Below are 20,457 nucleotides of genomic sequence, written 5' to 3'. Positions count from 1 at the left end.
CATGATGGCAGAGTATTGTTTCAATAATACGTAGTATTGCAAAAAGTCCCCATCAAAATAAATGCATGCTGGAGTATCCGACAAACTCTGTGTGTTCGAGGATTGTGGAGCGCATTCATTTGCAGGGCTGAAGGAAACTTGAGGATGCTCCGATTGATGGGGGCTTGAAATAACTGAAGCTGACAGATGTTCGGTATTTGGACCAATTGATGGAACTGGAAGGAGTCCAGAGGAGCTAGAGACAGTAGGATCAACAACCAAAGCTGAAAACAGACTACTGAGATTGTCGTCCACTGGAACCATATTTTCAGGAGATGCTGAACAGGAACCATGATCAGAATTAGTAGTACAAGACACTCCTCCCTGTGGACTGGAATCTGAAACCCGCTCCTGGGGTACAAGACTTGAGACCCTATGTTGGGGAATAGCACTATGAACCCTATCCAGGGGTGAGACACTTGAATTCCCCTCCTGGGGTATAACACTGGGAACCCCATCCTGGGGAAAGATACTTGGACCCCCGTCCTGGGGTAGGATACTTGAAATCTCTTTCAAGGGGATAGCACTTGAAGCTCCATCCTGGAGTGAAGCACTTGAATTCCCCTCCTGGGGAATAGCACTAGGAATCCCATCCTGGGGTATGAGACTTGTTACTGTCGAATTGCAAAGGGAACAGTCTTTAATAAAGTGGTCAGAACCCCCACAATAGAGACAGCTGTAAATGTTTGCGCCGCTGGCGTTCAGCCACAGAGTGCTTGGGGCACAGGTAACTTTGACGTCTCACATTACTTGGTATGGTAGGATCTTTGGTTCTTAGGGATTCCAAGGCAGAGGTTTTAGTTGAGTCTGGGTTAGTACTAAGAAATTCAGGAATGATCCGAAAAATTTTGAGGAGTAGAGCTTGTAGCTGTTCTAGCAGTTGACGGAAGGTAGTTAGGGGTTCAGGTATGATTAGTCAGAAATTGCAGAAACTGTAGCACTTGATGCTGTTCCACCTCCTGTGAATCCAAGCGAGCGAGCAGGTTACGGAAAGCAGTTGGTACAGTATTATATGCTTGATCTGCCACCATCGTTAGGCCTGAACATACTGTCACAGTTGGAGTCTGAGAATTACCTGACTCACGTGTTGAAGTGGATTCAGTGGAGACTGGCTTGACTGGAACCATGGTTGAGGTAAATAGCTCTATTTGCAAAAGAATTGTATAGCAGTGAGAACTGCCTTTTATTGATAAATGACAGGAACAGGAAACTTGTAACGTTGGAGTGTTACCAGTAGAAGACTTGGAGGTACCGGACCGGGACCGGCAGGAAGACTTGCTGAACTGGACAGGATATCAGTAGGTGACTTGGAGGAACCGGACTGGGACCGGCAGGAAGACTTGCTGAACTGGACAGGATATCAGTAGGTGACTTGGAGGAACCAAATAGACTGAAGGAAAGAGTCTTCCAATAATCGCTGAACCTGGAAAAGAAACTGTAGACTTGAAACTTAAGTGAACTGGTACTGGATCTCTGGACAGGATTAAAGAGGTTTGAACTTGATGGATTTGGAACTTGACTCTGGGCTGGAATAATGTGGATCGGACTGAAGAACTTGGACTTGGACTCCGGACTGGAGTAACGTGGACTGAGCTGATGAACTTGGAACTTGACTCCCGACTAGAGTAATGAGAATTGAACTGGTGAACTTGGAACTTGACTCCGGACTGGAGTAATGAGAAATGAACTGGTGAGCTTGGAACTTGACTCTGGACTGGAGCAATGTAAATTGAACTGATGAACTTGGAACTTGACTCCGGACTGGAGTAGTGTGAATTGACTTGGAATATCACTCCGGACTGGAGTATCGTGGAATGGACTTGGAATATCACTCCGGACTTGAGTATCTTGGAATATCACTCTGGACTGGAGTATCATGGAATGGACTTGGAATATCACTCCGGACTGGAGTATCGTGGAATGGACTTGGAATATCACTCCAGACTGGAGTATCGTGGAATAGACTTGGAATATCACTCCGGACTGGAGTATCGTTCGCTGTGCTGGGAAGCACTGGTAACACACAGGGAACTCAGGATCATAAGTCATGCAACAGCAATGGACATTATGCACTGGCCTGGGAACTAGTAGGATTTCTGGATGCTCCAGGTATATTCGTGTAGCAGGATTACTGATAAAACTAGTCTGTGAACCAGCAGAATTTCCGGACACACCAGGTATAGCTATCGGCCGGATTGCCAAATGAACTGATCAGGAACCAGTAGGATTTCCGGACGCGCCAGGTATAGCAATCAGCAGGAGCCTGGAATACACTTGTATACGGATGAAGCACAAACAATACACCATAAGAAGTAACGAGATGTTCAGGCACTGAGTACTATCAGAGGAGGATGTATATACCCTGGGTCCATCAGGAATTAGTGGATACAATCAGGTGGGCTGGTAGTAGCACTCTGAATGGTGGAGGGCACAATATGCTAGTCAGACCTACAACTGCAATCCCAATCAAGGCTAGCAGTGTTCACAGACAGGTGAATAATCGGAATTGGTAAGAAATACGATCTTTAAGCTACTTACGTATCTTCACTGACTAGTGAAAATATGTTAGTAGCGTAACCAGCGCCTCCAGCAGGGGGCCGCAAAGATGAGGAAGTACCGCTGCCTCTATTTGCTCCACGGGCATCTAAGCAGTCGGGGGAGTGAGGAGACACCAGGCGCAGAGAGTGCAGCATAAGGACGCCGAGGTGCTACACACCAGAGCACAGGCACTGACGAGGAAACGGAGAATCTAACCACCGCTAGGTAATGCCAGTTAGTGTTAAGGTCTTACCACCTCACTCCGTATTACAGGAGACAGAGCAACATCACGTTTAAATGGAATAACCAATCCTATTATTTATGGAACATACTTCAGCCATTTGGCCAATGGTTAACATTGTAGCAGGAGACAGAAGTTTTTATATATGCTATTTCCTGTTTTAAAAGGATTACAGGTCCCTGGGCATTATCTAAGCCAGTCAGGCTTAATTCTTTGCACCATAAGCAGATGCACCTTGTGTGTTGTGTGAATATATACACACAGACATATTATAGACAATTTTTTCACTAATTGCAATTGTGCTTTTTATTATATATTGTTGTTTATATATTTCCAGGTACCTGGTATTTATTGTTATTTGTGAAACAATTTTCTGAATACTTTGCTATAGAATAAAATAAATACATATAATTTTTAGCCATTTACTCAGAGCGGGAAATTCTCTCATTCTTTTTACTTTTCTTCCTTATACTATCTTGTTTTAATTATCTTCCTTCTATCTAATCTTAAAATGTTTTAGCGCCATAAGGATAGCTATAGCTTAGTATCTAGCTTTTTCTAAAAAAACTTCTGTCTCATACATTACTTCAAAGCGATTTGAAGTGGGAAGATGGCGTTGTATAGGGAGATACATTATAATCCCTATCTCTCCATGTTCTATAGTTTGGACATTCATATTTATCTTTGTGCATCCCTCTCCTTTCCCTTTTATCCTCATACGTTACTCTACTCTCACTTTGCCGGAATTTCTCTCTCTTATCTCTTTTCTCATTATCTCTATATGTGGTCTATCTGTGTTCCAATAGTGGAGATGATTGTCTCTAATTCTACTATTAGCCTTCCGTCTCCTCGGTGTTCTTACATTATGGGTATAATCAAATCTAGGTGTATGGATTGGACATTCCAAAGGGGTTTCTGGTTCTATATCGCTCATATTCCCACTTCCTTCTATATCTGTTATTCTTAATAGTTCTTTCTTATCTCTGATGTATTTCTTTTGTTTTTTATTGATCAAGTCTTTTTCTTTACACACTATACTCACTTCCTTATCTCTTTCTATATCCTTACATTCTTTCAATTCCCTAAATGGATCTAGGAGGGATGTGAGTTCATTCATTTGCTTCTCGCTTCCAGTAATTTTTAGCCTCCTTTCATTGATAATGAGACCCATTAGTGAAAAAGTGCATCTATTTAACATGATTTCCCACTCCGTTTTCAAATTCCTCATTGTCCATTTTAAATGTACATGGTTTATGGATTTTTAACCCTTTAGGAATAAGTTCTTCTGATATGTAACTCTCTAACATGGCAGATTCCAATCAAGACTTGCTTTCTTGTGTCAGGGCTTTTTCTAGTTTCAAGTGTGGAGCACATGTCTTTCACTCCCCACCCTATGCTTTAGGTAAAATAGGAAGCAGCAGAACTGTACAATACATGTCTTTCATACCTTTACTTTCATTCCTAATGTATCTATTAAATGGAAATGACTAAGTGCTTGCTGATGTGAATAATTGTATTGAATGATATCATCAGAGAGAGAAGCAATTTATTTATTTTTTCATGAAAGCAGTGACAACATTACATATATATTTTGTTCCTGGGTGTATTTTATAAATGTCTTTGTGTTATATGTATTTGTACAGTATATGTAATTTTCATATATATGTAAAGTATATCACCTATTTCATATTTCGCCGTCCCAAGAGGGATAATCCCTCACACCCCTATCAATATACCTTACACACCTTTCCCTTCAGTGTTTGTCTTGTAAGTCCATTTTAATTAGAGATGAGCGGGTTCGGATCTCAGAGATCCGAACCCACCCGAATTTCGGGGATCCGGGGCAATCCGAGCACAGCTTGGATCTCCTGCCTGCCCCGGATCCCTGACCCAAAGCAAAACCTCGTGACCCCTCTGTCAAGTCACGAGGTTTTGTTTTGAGCTGGCTTCACGCTGATTGGCTGAGAGAGCCATCTGTCATGGCTCTCAGGCAGTCAGCGTTAAGCCCATTGAAAACAACACAAAAGAGCAAAAGAAGATTGCGCCCGCCATCCCCTGCCACCTGATACTGCCGGCACCCCCCGCTGCCGACACAGCTGGCACCTCCACTGGCAGCATCCCCTGCTGCCAACACCACTGCTGCAGACACTCCTGCACTGCTGCCCAACGTACTGAGGACACCGTTAGCGACCCCCACACTGCCGACACTCCCACACTGAGGACACCACCAATACCCCTGCACTGCCGACACAGTCAGCAAACCTGCAATGTGCAATGAGGACACCGCTGGCACCCCCGCTCTGCCAACACCGCCGGTACCCTCCACTGAGAACACTGGCAGCACTGCCATTCCATGTACTGAGGACACCACCAGCAACCCCTGCACTGCCAACACAGCCAGCTAACCTGCAATGAGGACACCACTAGCACCCCCACACTGCCGACACAGCCAGCAAACCTGCACTAAAGACACCACTAGCACCTCCGCACTGCCGACACAGCCAGCAAACCTGCACTGAAGACACCCCTGGCACCCCCGCACTGCTGACATCACCGGTACCCTTCACTGAGGACACTGCCAGTACCGCAGCACTGCCATTCCATGTACTGAGGACACTGTCAGCAATCCTGCACAGCTGACACTGCTGTCACAGTAAGTGCACTATTGGTGTATCCAACCCACACTGTATAACACACTGTATCCATGTTGGAAATTAGAAACTGAACTGCCACATGTTAGTGCTGCCCACTGTGTCACTTAGCTTAGTCAGCCAGCTAGCTGGTTGCAACCTTTTGGCCTTAACTAGATGAAGCAAATAATATTGTGAGGTGGTCAAAATTGATTGGAAATTACTGGAAATAAATGTTATTGAGGTTAATTATACTGTAGGAACAAAAACAGGACCATTTTATGTGATTTTAGCTGTTTTTATGATTCTTCATTATACCACAAGGCTCAAGTTTGCTGCATCTCTCACTGCACTGTAGGTCTCGGCCCTGTCCTGGGAACTATATTATTCTGCGGTTCTCGCTCTGCTCCGGATTTCCATTACTACAGGGTTCTACCCTGCCCAAGGTCCTCAATGCCATCCTGAGGTGTTAGCCTCATACTGGACTCTGGGTTCCCTGCCACGTTAGTTCTTATATGTTAAAGATTGCATATATATTTGGGGATTCTCTTCAATACTTATTATTGCATATATGAATCTCTGTGCTGTTTGAGACTAGGCACCCCAGTGTACTGTGCCTAGTAGGCCTGCCTCCCTCCAGGAGTCTCAAGTGTCGGCAGCCGTGACAGGTTGTTTATATGTTTAAGGGACTTTTTATGGATAGGATGAATGATGCATTACGTAATAGGGTAACAATTCAATATCTAGAGTGGGAAGAATACTCCTTTAACTTAATTGTTAACTTCAAAACAGCATAAGAGAAACCTCTTGCAGAGAAGAGAAAGAAGGGAAAAAATCTTATGAATCTTTATATAAAATAGTTTAGAAAAAATTCAGTTGAAAGTGAACTAAAAATAGATTAGGGACAGAGATATGAACCTATATACTTCCTATATACAGAGCAGGATTGTAAACATTTATTCAGATAAATGTAACTTTAATGGTAATTGTTTTACTTGTTTGAATATTTTCAGAGTGAGAAACTGTCCGTCTGTGTACTTAGTACGTCAGAGTGAGAAACTGTCCGTCTGTGTACTTAGTACGTCAGAGTGAGAAACTGTCCGTCTGTGTACTTAGTACGTCAGAGTGAGAAACTGTCCGTCTGTGTACTTAGTACGTCAGAGTGAGAAACTGTCCGTCTGTGTACTTAGTACGTCAGAGTGAGAAACTGTCCGTCTGTGTACTTAGTACGTCAGAGTGAGAAACTGTCCGTCTGTGTACTTAGTACGTCAGAGTGAGTTACCACTCTCTCTGTATTCCCCTCACAGATTCAACAGCTGCACTGTAGAGAAACTAAGTTGGTTTGAAGGGGATAAGATGCTTTAACTATCTCATAGCAGGGGATTGTGCTTGTATTCTTGCATCATAGGTTTCGTTTGTACCTAAGCCAAGAGTATTGATGAAAGAAGGTTATGAGACATACTTTTTAGTAGATATGCAGTATCTACACAGTATTTCAAAAAGACAGGGGTAATATTCCAAAAATGTCAACAGTTTACAATACTTGTAGAATAATCTGATTTTTTTTTGTTCTTATAGATGACTCAGTCCTTATCTAACAGTGATCTGCTGTTATATTCCAAGCTATTTCAGACTTACTAAACAATTGTTTCTTTTACAGAAGCAGGTTATGAAGTTTAATGGGACAAAATACAACTGTATACTGATAAGTTTAAATATACAGGACGTTGTTTTCCACCAGGTCGAAGACAGTTATATCCTTAAAGGGTGACATTAATTGTTTTAAGTTGAATTGCATCTATATGTTTCACATATTGTTGTTCAGATATTTTGTAATGCTCAACTTAAATATGTTCCTACAGCCAGATTTTCTCGATGGGAGATGGTATTTTTGACTCCTATCAATCTTACAGATCACAGATGTCATATTTTGAATTGTGCTACAGGTGGGAATATGGTTGGATTATGGTTGATGGTGAGGAAAAAGGAAGACAATGAACCTGTTTGCAATAATGAAATATAAAAATATTTTTCAACAATGGAAACTTCAGCAATGTCTGTTCTAGCTGAAGTTTAATTAAGATAATTCTGACTTGGTTCTCTTTACTGTTACAGACAGATATATGATGTTTTTTTTTGGTGACAGGATATGCAGTAACTACCATACTCAACGTAGTTAGCTGAACGTACAGCATTGATTATAGCAATTGGAAGCATAGGGGTTACCGCATAGTTTAAGGAACTCTCATTTTACATGCACAAACAGTTAAAGAACTGATAGTGGCGATATGTTTACCAAAAATAAATTGCAGTAATTAAGTGTCAGGTACATACTAAACCGATTGATATTATTTCCATGGGTAACATATTAGCTGACAGGGTAGTATGAGAGGAAATTTTAAGTACATATGATAAGCCAGATATAGACACTCAGTTGATGTTGTTTAAGGATATCACATTTGACCATTTGAGACAATATGAGGGAAATACTTCTCACAATGAGGTCAATGTCTGGAAAATTAAAGCATTATTACAAATGAAGATGATATTGGGTATTTGAGTGGAATTAAAATTATTACCAGCCCTTGCAGAAGGTGTTCATGGGTTAGTACATGTAAGAGCAGAAAATATGAATTGCATTGTACAATTTTACTGGTATGCTCGAGCCAGAGCTAAATGTGAAAGCTATGTGAAGGTTGATAAACAATGTTTAATAGTACCTACTAAAACATTTTCCAAGTATTACAGATACTGATAATTGATTTTACTCAGTTAACATAGAAAAAAAAGATTAAAGTATGTTCTTGTCAAGTTTTCAGGATGTTTTAAAGTATATTGTTAGCATGTTTTTAGATATTGCAGAGTTTACTGAATTTACAGCTCCGAGATGCTAAGAAAAGAGATTTTGCAAGAATTTGTATGTAAGGTATAGTTTACCTAAGTGTTATTGTAGTGTTATTGAAAGTGACAGGGGAACTAATGTTACAGGGGAAGTTTTTAAAATAAGTGAAATGATGGGAATAGAATCAAAGTTACACACGTCATAGTAGACTTAATGGTGTTATAAAAAATAAGCGAGTTAATCTTACAAACGAGACAGGAATGGCATTGTCTGAAAGCCTATATTTGGTGCTTCATAGTATTAGAATCACACCTGAGCCTCATCTCAATCTCTCTCCTTATTAAGTGTTTTTTTTGGACTACAATCAAGATGTGTTACTAATCTAAAGACTGATTTGAAATGACAATACGATTTCACTGTTCGATATTTTATACAATTGTCTAAGCAGCTACAACAAGAAGATTTTCGGGAAAGTTCAACAAGGATGTTCAACCAGCATCTGCAATTGGTCCAGCAGATGAAATGCAGTCTAAAGATTATGATATGATGAGAAGTTTTTGTTATGTTCTGGTTCCCTTACAGATTAATGGGATGGTCCTTGGCATGGCAAAGTAATGCTGACAACAGATACAGCTATAAAGGTTGCTGAGAAGGACACCTTTATCCGTGGCTCACATTGAAAAAGGTCAGAGATATCCAAGCTTAAAGGGGACTAAAAGGGGACTTATTCAGAGTCGGTCGCGAGCGCTGAGCGCTCGCAACCAACTCGATGTTGGTCCACAGGGCATGCGCATGACGGAGACGGCTAATGGCGGATCACCCATCGTTAGCGGGCTTGAAGCAGACGGAGCGAGCTGTCGATGTTGATGTCAGTGGGCCGGCTTCTGACGGGAGGCGTTCCCGTGGGAACGCCCCCATCAGGGAGGCACGCCTCCGGCACGCCCACCAAAGGGGGCGTGCTGTCAATCAACATCGACAGCATGCCCCCTTTGATCAGACACAACGAGCGAAGGAAAGTCCTTCGCTCGTCGCGTCTGGCGCATGCGCACGACGGAGCTCCCGCCGTCGTGCGCATGCGCAGAGCACAACATCGACCCACTTGCGAGCGGACAGCTGCTTGCGAGTGGGTCTGAATCAGGCCCAAAGTTCCTTGCTGTACTGAACAATGCAAGGACATTTTTTTAAAAGTGCTGAATGTATAACATGTATTTTTACAATGAGGCATTTGATTATACACTACCAGTGATTAGTTCCAATAGTGTTACAAATAGTGAGACAGATCATATAGTTCAGACATGTTAGGAATGTTAGTTACTACCATGATATTTAGGATTTGATGTTCCTTTCCTTTTACCAAATGATCTTTATTACCTATGTGGAAAGTATGCTTACAAATTATTAACAATTAATTCAGAAGATATTTGCTCTTTAGGCAGACTGATACTACAATTTTATGTTATAACTAATAATAATTTATTATAAGTTCTTTTGCAGGATGCCAGACGTTTTACAAGAGATATTGATCCAGTGAATAAAAAATAAATTTCCCTGATTGATACTTCAGTGAAATACCGTGTTGGTACTACCTTTGCTAACATCCTTATGTATGATAATTGGGGATATGTGGATAATTAACATGAAATTATTGAACTGGACAAATTTATTGACAATGATACTGAACTTTATGATAAGACATTTCAGATATGTTGGACATGAATTAAAAACATTCAGGAATGAATTGTTACTACAACACCGCACGTAATTGATTAATTAATTGTACAGATTGGAGAATGTGTAACTGTGTAACTTTTTATACAAATCTTGGAATTCACTGTTGAAATTATTTGACCAATGATACTACAGATGAAGAAGCCATTATTATCAATTACATAAATGAGGCTCATGATGTTAAAGAAGAATTTGAATGAGTATAAAGATTCTGAATGTGATTTATGATGGTCATGATTAGATCCTAATTTTTGATTTTCAGGTTTAGAAAAGTATTTTCAACCATATTTTATGTACAGACAAAGTTTATTCTTGAGATCATAATTCCGATTCTTCTTATTCTACAGATTTGGCCTATGCTGTATTCAGATGATTACTTTAAAAATGAAAACATACAAGAGATGGAGATGAGATATAGCACATGTAAAATGTATATATCTAAGGGTGAAATTGTGGAAAACTAATTTACAAGAAACATTATATTTTACATAATTCTATATTTACATATGCTTTATAGTGAATACAGTTCATGAAATTCAATATGGCCTTTGACCAGCCATTTTGCTTTGTACACATTTAAACAAATAAATTAGTTGAGATTACTTTAAGGGCAACTCCCTATGAAGTTGTTTATCTGAAAAAGTGTACAAGTGCTTAACCATTTATGTATCACTCTGGGCAAGTGAAATTTATGCACCACATATAGTGATGCAGAACACCATGATCATCTCATAAAGGAATCTACTTCTCTTTGATTGCCAAGGAAAGAGACCATAAGATTAAACTATGCCTAATCTGATGAATGTTATAAGTGAATATGCTTGCATAATGTGGAATAATGTAGTATGTTCTAGGAGTATGATGTAAGTGGGCATATTAACTAATTAATAGGAAGGTATAAAACCTCTGTACTGTAATCAATCGTTGTTATTTTGCATTATAACCCTGGGGGATATGTGCTCCCAGTTAAGGGCTAGATCTATTTATTTAATTAATAAAATGACAAATACTTAAGTATACTGGATTGGAATCTATTACTTTATGTAACAATGAAACACCTGGTAAAAGTTAGGATTAGACAGACCTGAGGGCTCGTCCACTGTCACCCCGCCAGCGGTATCTAATTAGTCGATGCCCACCTGCTCTTGCCTGCTGCAGCGCTGCCATAATCTCAAAATCCCTCATCCCCCATCACAGTCTAACTCCAGTCCCTCATCCCTCCCAGTTCCCTCCCACTGCCTCAGAATGCTAGGCTTGACAACGTCACGACCCATGATGTGGTCGCGGCCATGCTGCCACAGTGACTTACCACCAATAGCAATCTGGGAGTGGGAGTGAGCGGCCGCAGGGGAGAGAGCAGTGGCCCAGCAGCAGTTTGGAGCAGGAGCAGCATACAGAATCCTTAGCCTGGAGATGAGCACTGAGTCGCTAGAGTGGAGAGGGATACGGGAAGAGGGGGGCATTACTGAGTGTGGCAGCCCTTTACACTGTAGCAATCGGCAATAGGGCTGCAGCTCAGGCAGGATGACCCTACTGCTGCATCTAATGGCTTACTGTGATTATGATCCTGTATATGTTGGAATTATGACACACAATACACTTTGTATGACACATATTAAAGATAGTTAAGCGTTAATTATACCCTCTTCATGGACTGGCCACACTCACTCTAAAATAAGGCATTTTGAAACCCCCCTCTACAAATCCTGAGTTTGCCACTGCCCTAGTAGTGGCCCTTATACAGTGCCCCGAGTAGTAGCTCCCCTTATGCAGGCCCCCAGTAGTTATCCCCACTATGCAGTGCCTCTTATACAGTGCCCCCAGGAGTGGTCCCCTTTATGCAGGAACCCATTAGTGCCCCTTCTACAGTGCTCCCAGTAGCAATCCCCCTTAAGCAGGACCCCAGTAGTGATCCCCCCCTATGCAGCGGTCCTTATACAGTGCCCCCAGGAGTGATCCCCCTTATGCAGGCTGCCAGTACTGCCCCTTATATAGTGTCAACAGTAGTGGTCCCCCCTATGCAGTGCCCCTTATATAGTGCCCACAGTAGTAGTCCTTCCCTATGCAGTGCCCAAGTAGTGGTTCCTCCTATGCAGTGCCACCAGTAGTGCCTTTTATATAGTGCCCCCAGCAATAGTCCCCCCCATGCAGTGCCCCCAGTAGTGGTTCCCCGATGCAGTGCCCCCAGTAGTAGCCCCCCCAGTAGTGGTCCCCCAAATACAGTGCCTGCAGTAGTAGCCCCCCTCCAATGCAATGCCACCAGTAGTGGCCCCCCCAGCAGTACAAAGACACACATGTAAAAAACCCCCCCCAAAACACTCGCCTGAATCCCCTCTCCTGCTCCTGCCGCCGGACGGCCCGCTCTGCATTATCATGATGTCATTGTCATGACGTCTCTCCCATCACCCACTGCGAGAGCCGGAAGATGGAGCTCATGAGTGAGCTCCAGCCCCGTTCCGGCAGTGGGCGCAGCAGTCAGTGAGAATCTGTCTGACTCTCATTGGCTGCTAATTAAAACAAGCACACAGCCTGCGGTGCTGGCGGCTGTGTGTTTGTTACTGTGTAGTGCTGACTGAACTCTGGGCCTGATTCAGACCCGCTTGCGAGCGCTCGCAAGCGGGTCGATGTTGGCCCAGTGCACATGCGCACGACGGTGCCGGCTCCGTCGTGTGCGTGCGCGAGACCCAGATAGCGACGGGCAAGCCGTTGCTCCGGGTCTCGCTACAAAGGGGGCGTGCTGTCGATGTTGAGTGACAGCATGGGCAGGCCGGGGGCGTGGCTGCCCAGACGGAGGTGTTCCCATGGGAATGCCTACCATTTAGGGCCGGCCCCACTGACATCACAAGTGATGTCAGTGGGAGTGCTTTTGGCTCTGTCAGAGCCAAAAGCACTCTTGGGCTTTCGGCAACGAGACCCTACCGCAAGGGTCTCGGCGCAAGCAAAATGGTCGTGATGGTCTTGACCATTGCGACCATCTTCCTGGCCGCTCACTATAGCTGTGGGTGGTCACCCACAGCTATGCGAGCGACCAGGAGGCCACTCTAAAAAAAGAGAAGGACGGCCCTGATTCAGAGCGAGCGCTCTGTCAGAGCGTCCGGCTCTGAATCAGGGCCTCTGTCCGATCACCACTACATTAACCACAGTGTCCTGGACTGTGGCCGGCAGCGTCCCCCAGTGCCCCCATGCCACCGATCAGATGGAGCCCAGGGTAAAAGCCCTGCTCAACCCCCTCCCCTGGTTATGCCACTGAACATTTGAGAGTTTAAATCATGACAGTTTCTTGAGTCTAAAAACATGCGACTTTGCTTGTTCTTGGTCTCTTTTACATTGGGCAAGTTTAAAATATTGTGAGGGTTTACGGCTAAATTCTTTCATTTTCTAAATTCTCACCCTATTACGTTTGGCCCCGTGTGTTTGAAGTTGGAGTTATTGAACACCAACTATAAAAAATTCCTAACTTGCCCCAGTATACAACTTACAACTGACTTACAAATGACATAACAAGCAGAAAGAAAAATATAACTTTGAGCAAGCATCTATTCTGCGTGCTTAAAATTAGTATTTCCCCACAATTATTTATGTAATTTATTTTTTACCAGGGTAAACCAGAAAGTAAAGACTGTTGGCACATTACCACTCATTTAAGGTTGGGCTGTGTCCCTAACCTGGTTCTAAGTGCTCTGTGAGTGGGGTACTGTTATTGGTTTTGGCAATGTTATGCATTGTAAAATGAACCCTACAATGCAAAATCCTTCCATATGTGCAATGGGTTATCCGATTCTTGAATGCCAAAATGTGTCAATTAAAGCAGGTTTGCGATGATGTGAGAAAATGGTGTGAAATGTTCAATAATGTATGAACAACGTGCATGACGAAGATTACCTGGTACGCCCATCAATTGTCAAAGTTTTGGGTGGAGGTTTTCGAACTTCCACCCTATAGTGCGGACTTTGCAACAAGCGATTTTCACCTGTTCACTCAGCTCAAGAGTTCCTGGATGAAAAACGTTTTGGAAAGTGATGATGAGATGAAACTTGCTGTCAACAACTTGTTCAATGTAATAGAGGCAGCCGAGTAAGAAGAGGAGTCTAAAGCTTGTGGAGAGATATGATGAATGCTTAAATGTAGAGGGTGCTTATGTGGAGAAATAGACAAAGATAAAAAATATATATATTACTTTTTATTAATAGGAAAACGGTCTGTACTTTCTGGATTACCCTCATATATACACTACATGTTTTAGAACACTTTGTTATGAAAAACATTTACCTTTTACATTTTTAGTAAATAATAAAAATAAATACATGTGACACCAAATTTCAAACAATGAAGATGAAGAGTGATGGTCTGAGGCTCTTTTGCTGTATCCTCATTTGGTGACTTGCACAGAGTGACTGGCACCCTGAATCAAAAGGGCTCCCACAGCATTGTTCTTTCTTTTCACCACATTTTGCATACAAAACCTTCTAGTCTACACCTAGCTTGTCAAAGGCTCATTCCGTATAAAGATACTGACCCAAAACGTAACTCCAGGCTATGTCAAATCTACCTTAGTGTAAAAGAACAAGATGGTAGGCTTCAAATCATGGAACGACCAGCACAGTCTCCAGACTTAAACCTCATTGAGCTGGTTTGAGATGAACAGGACAGAAAGATGAAAGCAACCAACAAATGCAACTCATTGAACTTCTGCAACAGTGAACAATGAAGCTGCTTCAGAGATGGACGCTATTTTGATTATTTTGACAGTTGGCTGATGGTTGTGGATCTGTGCAGGAACCGCACTGCGCTTATGCAGATCTACTTCTGTAACATTGGTCACAGTGCCCAAAAGCTGCAGCATGATTGACATGCTATTGGCATTTTGGGGCGGCAACAGGGAGTGTTCCAGAAAATGGTCTTCTGGGCATGTCGAAGCCAGTGGCTGCATCCTTAGACGCAGCTTCACTGGTTCTAGCAGTGAGATTACACCGGACATCCTGAGTAACCTGAGGGTTACTCAGATTTTTTTATGTTCACGCAGTTAATCCGATGCTGCGTCTTCAGACAGCAGCGGATCAGAGTAGCTGGAAGTGGCCATCTTTTTTTCTCCTGCGGCTTTAGCATAATTTTGCACAGTTTCTGTGTACAAAAAAGCAGTGGCTGTGCTATAGTGTCCCCCTCTGTAGCAACCCCAGTATATGTAGAAAGAAAGCCTCAAGTGGGTTTGGCGGTTATGTCTATATAATGTATTATATAGTGGCTACTTTGATTAGTCAAAAATGTTGATTCCATTTTGTTAAACAAAATGATTCTATGATTTTTTTTATTTTCAGTTGATTTATTATGCTTTCATTTCAGAGTAAATTTAGACATTAAACTGTGTACATTTCAATAAAAACTGAAAACATGGGGATCTTCTAAAACTTTGAATCAGCAGTGTAGCAAAATCAATTGAACAATGACTGGAAAATGTACTATTTAAGTCTCTGATTTATAATTTTCCTAGGATCTCCCTAGGATCTCTTCAATTTGCATGAATGACTGACAAGCTGTGTGGCGGATCTTTTTCTCAATTTAGATAGTTGTATTCCAATGATATACAGTCTCAGATAAGCCCAGTATCCAAAGGCTTAATAGGCTCCCAACCAGTACAGTAAAGGACAAACCTGAAAATAAAGGAGTGTATTTCAAAGAAGTTGTCTTGTGGTTTGTATCCCATTTTTTTTCTACCTTATAGTGGTAAAGAAGGTATAAAAAACATGTTTATAGGAAGAGAGAGAGAGAGTAGTAACAATGCCTACTAGTGCAGTATGTTAATAAAATTAGATCAAGTGCTAGTGCTTCAATTATTGTGAATACCAAAAATAAAAATAAACAGCTTCTTATCTGAGATTCTTGCTTCAAGCTTGTGTTGTGTTAAAGCAAGTGTTGGAAAAACAAAATAAAAGTTTTGTTTTTCTTTTCGTACCTTTACTCACTGAGGAGTAATTGATACCTACAGTAACATTAAGTTGACACATTAAAAATGTTTTTGTTTATATTTATTTTTCTATTTTTCATTTATTTATTTTTATTATTTTTACCATTAATAGGTTTATTGTATTTTTATTTTAGGTGTATTAGATTTATTTATTTGTTTTGCTTTATTAATATCTGTTAATGTTTTACTTTGCTGTTGCTTTTTCTATATAAAATAATAATACATTTGTTAAATAAGATGCCTTTGTGTATAACTGTTGCTTAATTGAATAGATAGAAACGTACAGATGGGCCCAGCTAGTTTGTTGTTCATAGCGCGCCATTCCAGGCCTCTGCGTCGCGCCATGGAAAGTTATGTGATGGCTGTACTGTGGCGTGTCGTGGTATTCTACAATGAAAGATAAGCCATGGCATGTAATACACTGCTTAACCTCTAGGTGGCGAGTACTCCACTGATGAAATTTGTACTACTGAATACCACACTGTTAAAATGAATGGCCCTGTAATGTGTACAATACAATTTCTACTATATAGCAGAAATGCCAAGTGGTGGGATGTCAAGAGAAATATTTTGAGTCTAGGGTCACAGGAGTGCTGTGAGCGTTTTTTGTGCATCTTTTTTTTACCTTCAAATGTATCTTATATGCACAAGCAGCATCTGCTGATTAAAATGATATTCAGCATGCCTATGTTCTGTGAGTGAGTGCGGGTGTATCTGCAAGCGAAAAACTATGTTACAGTATTACAGTCACTGATACTATAATGTAGTGTTTCGCGTGCAGATACACCTGCACTGGCTCACAGAGCATAGGCATGCTGAATATCATTTTAATCAGCAGAAACTGCTTGTGCTATCAATTCGATTCACTGTATGATTCAGACGCATTTGAAGGTAAAAAGTTGCATAACAAGACACGATACCGAGTCACGCCATGGCATGGCACGATTAGAAGGCCTGTTTAACGTGCAAGGAGGCTGGATGTATGAGGACCCATCTGTATATGTGCTTGTATAAATAACAGAATTCACACACAACCAAGTGATTTATTTTTAATCCTGTAGTGAAGATTTAAAAACTTTAAAAAAAAAAAGTATCCCTTTCCATGACTCGAACCTGGGACACCCAAGGTGAAAGGTGAACACCTTACCCACTAGCCCACACACACCAGCCATGTTGAGAGCTGCACCTGTCGTGTATGTGATGTGAAGTGTGTGTATTAAAGAAGGCAATGTGTACAATGTCAATAGCAGGCTCAGCATGCGGTGGCATTGAATAGAAGCAAATGATGGTGAGGGTGGCGGTGAGCCATACAATGAGCTTAGTGGAGTTTAATAGTGATGCGTGCTGGTGGGGGGAGGTGGTGAAGGAACTTTGGTGGCCATATACAGAGAGGAAGGGAGAAGGGAAGTGCAAAGTAGTGTATTTTAAAAGTATTGTAACCTGACATGATCTCTCTTTATGAAAATCTTGCCCCGTTATGTGTACAATACAATGTCTACTGTATAGCAGAAATGCCAAGTGGTGGGATATTGACAGAAATGTTTTGAGTTCAGTAAACTTCCTTAAAATAACTGAACTTCAGTTGCTTTGTCTTTAAGTAATGCTTAGTGTGCGTCTTCTGGTCAATGTAAGCTATGGCTGCTTTATTGGGACTCTGTACAGTAATATACATCTAGGGTCACTTTTAGGGACAGGGACATTGCAGCACAGTAATAGAGATGAGTCCACATACAGTTCATCTATCCTCCGTGCGCTACAAGTTGCTCCACACATAGTGCAGGAGTGTTGTGTGACTCGGTAGCGCCGAGCATTTTTTTGTGCGTCTTTTTTTACCTTCAAATGCATCTTATTGGCACATGTGATTTCGGTGTATCTCAGAAACAGACAAATCTCAGGTTCACAACTTCAAATTACTGATAATATATAAATGCAATATAATTTTGCAATCAATAGATGTTTTTAGCATAATCATGGCCAAGGTTATGGGCCTACCCACCATATCAAGGTAACCTCTTTAGGGTAGGTCCCTAACATACTAGGGTTCAAATCCAGAGCACAGGACACCCCTAAATCAACGCAGCCTAGCCACCCCAGGGCACTGCCATAGTGAGAAAAGTGCAGTGAAAAAAGTAAGAGCAGCTATGGCTGCATAGAAAGGTGAAAGTACAAATATAATGAAACAAACAAATTATTAAAATTGTGCAGAAGAGAAAGAATGTGCTATAATGCAATGCCCTGGAGCAGACCAATCAAAGCAATCCAGGGGATTTGGGTATATCTGCAAGCGAATCACTACTTTACAGTGTTACAGTAGCTGATACTATAACGTAGTGTTTCGCGTGCAGATACACCCACACTGGCTCACAGAACATAGGCATGCTGCATATCATTTTAATCAGCAGAAGCTGATTATGCTATCAGTTTGCATCGCTGACGCATTTGAATGTAAAAAGTTGCATAAAAGACGCTCGAGCTACCGAATCACGCCATATTAGTACAGTGCTTGTAAACACATTCATCACATCTCAGTGAAAGTTGTGCACGCCTGTGACCCCTGTCTGAGCCCTTGAGACAAAAATATGTATATTTTTTAAGTACAGGACTCACACACATACTGTACTGTAATTATTTAATACTTTATTACACATTCTTCTACAGCCCTGATTCCATTACCAAAATGCTGTACTATAGTGTACCGAATCACAGTTTCTGTCAGTCAATCATCTGGCAGTGATACAGAAAATACACTGGAAATCTCATGCATGCGCTGTGTAGTTTAGGAAAAGTGACACCTGGTGGACAAAAAGTTGTATTACACGATATGACTTTTTTCCAGTGGTATGCTATGTTCCGTTACGAAACACTCTGTGTGGCGCGACTCAAGGCTTCTGTGTGGCGCGAGATGCATGGCGCGCTACATGGCTGTATGGAGCAACTAACTAGCTGGGCCCATCTGTATAGTGCAGCCTTTTTAGAAATTAAACACTACAAAGAAGGAAGCTTTAACTATCAATCTCTCTTGCATAAAGTTAACACATCTTTAGTTCCATTATCTATTAATTGGAAGGCTGAATCTATTCTCTACTTGGGTATTTCTAATCAAATAAATTGGCAAGTTATGCAGAGGTAAATTTTGACCCTATGTTACAACATGTCGCTGACTTTGTGAAATGTTGATTGGGTTTTGAGGTCTCCTGGCTGGGTCCTATATCAGCATTAAAAATTATTATTTTGACAGAACATACAGTATGTACCTTTTCCACACTATTCCTTATTCTATTTTTAAAGACTTTTTACAATGTTTGCATAATCTTTTTATATTTTATATTTGCAAGAACAAAACCCCTTCGTTTGACCTTCTCTCACCCTAACTAAGCACAGAAGCCATGGTAGGTTGATAGTTCCTGACTTGTTTGCTTAGCATTCTGCATGTTTGGTTTCTTTAAACGGCGACTGGGCTCTCCCTCTTACCTGATTATCCACTTAATAACATTCTTTGGACTGCTTTCCAGCGTGGCCCTTTGATACACCTAAAGCAATATTGGATCCCCTTAAGTTATGATTACCAGTTCTCAATATCTCACTTTACCAGTCAGTGCACTCTCTCTGCAAGTGCTATCCCATTTGATTCCATATCAAAAGGTCACATCCTGGTTTTCTAGTGGGTTGATGTGTGTAGCAGATCTTGTATACACAAATACCTTAGTCCCCTTTTCCCATTTATAGGCCCAATACCATCTTCCCTTGCCTGAAGTCTTTATATTGCACTATATACCTGATGACTAGTTTGGTTGAACTGTGCGGCCCACTTTTTCGGACCATCCCAGAAACTTTAACTATGCTCACTCTTGGTAATTCTATGGGACATATCCATATTTAGTATTTCCACTACCTAGGTGTTTGAAACTTGGAGAGGAAGAAAAGATGTTGTCCTTAGAAGGCACACTTCTTTAAAATATCATTTTTATTGTATCATTTAAAATGGCGACAAATGTGAAATATTGTGAGAATAAAACATTTACTAGTGAATGATGTACAAAATAAAATAAATATATACTAATGCACAGGTGTTTAATATATTAGGTTCTAATAAAAACCAAGCAGATATGTGCAAGAATTCTTATTTAATCACATTCATTCCACCTTCCATTAAAGGTATCTGGATAATATTTTCATTTTAGGTTCTAATAACAACCAAGCAGATGTCTGATATGCATGAATTTCTCTTATTTAATTACATTCATTCCACAGATTGCCGGTGGTCAAAATCCCAACTGGTTTAGGATACCAACATTTGTCGGTAGGTATCATAACCCTCCCCCTCTCTTTACCCCTAACATCCATGGTGCCTAAACCTAACCTCCCCCCTAGTGCCTAAACTTAACCTCCCCCTCTCTGCACCCTAAACCTAACCCTCCCCCCTTAGTCCCTAACCCTAATCATCCCCTTAATGCCTAACCCTAAATGTTCCCCTCCC

General features: G+C 41.3%; 1 protein-coding gene across 1 annotated transcript in view; it reads right to left on the bottom strand.

The window, feature by feature from the left end:
- Positions 1-15,352: 15,352 nt before the first annotated feature.
- LOC148511565 (uromodulin-like) overlaps positions 15,353-20,457 on the bottom strand; it is a 115,079-nt gene continuing 109,974 nt past the window's right edge. The window contains exon 11 of the mRNA XM_088442152.1: positions 15,353-15,666. Coding sequence (XP_088298278.1) covers positions 15,575-15,666 — 92 coding nt within the window. The 3' untranslated portion in view covers positions 15,353-15,574. The remainder of the gene's footprint in view (positions 15,667-20,457) is intronic.

This window comes from Taudactylus pleione, unplaced genomic scaffold (assembly GCF_031769625.1).
Source record: "Taudactylus pleione unplaced genomic scaffold, aTauple2 ptg000305l, whole genome shotgun sequence".
In the NCBI taxonomy this organism is placed as follows: Eukaryota; Metazoa; Chordata; class Amphibia; order Anura; family Myobatrachidae; genus Taudactylus; species Taudactylus pleione.
The sequence above is the reverse complement of the archived record's forward strand: the minus strand, read 5'-3'. Positions and strand labels throughout refer to the sequence as shown.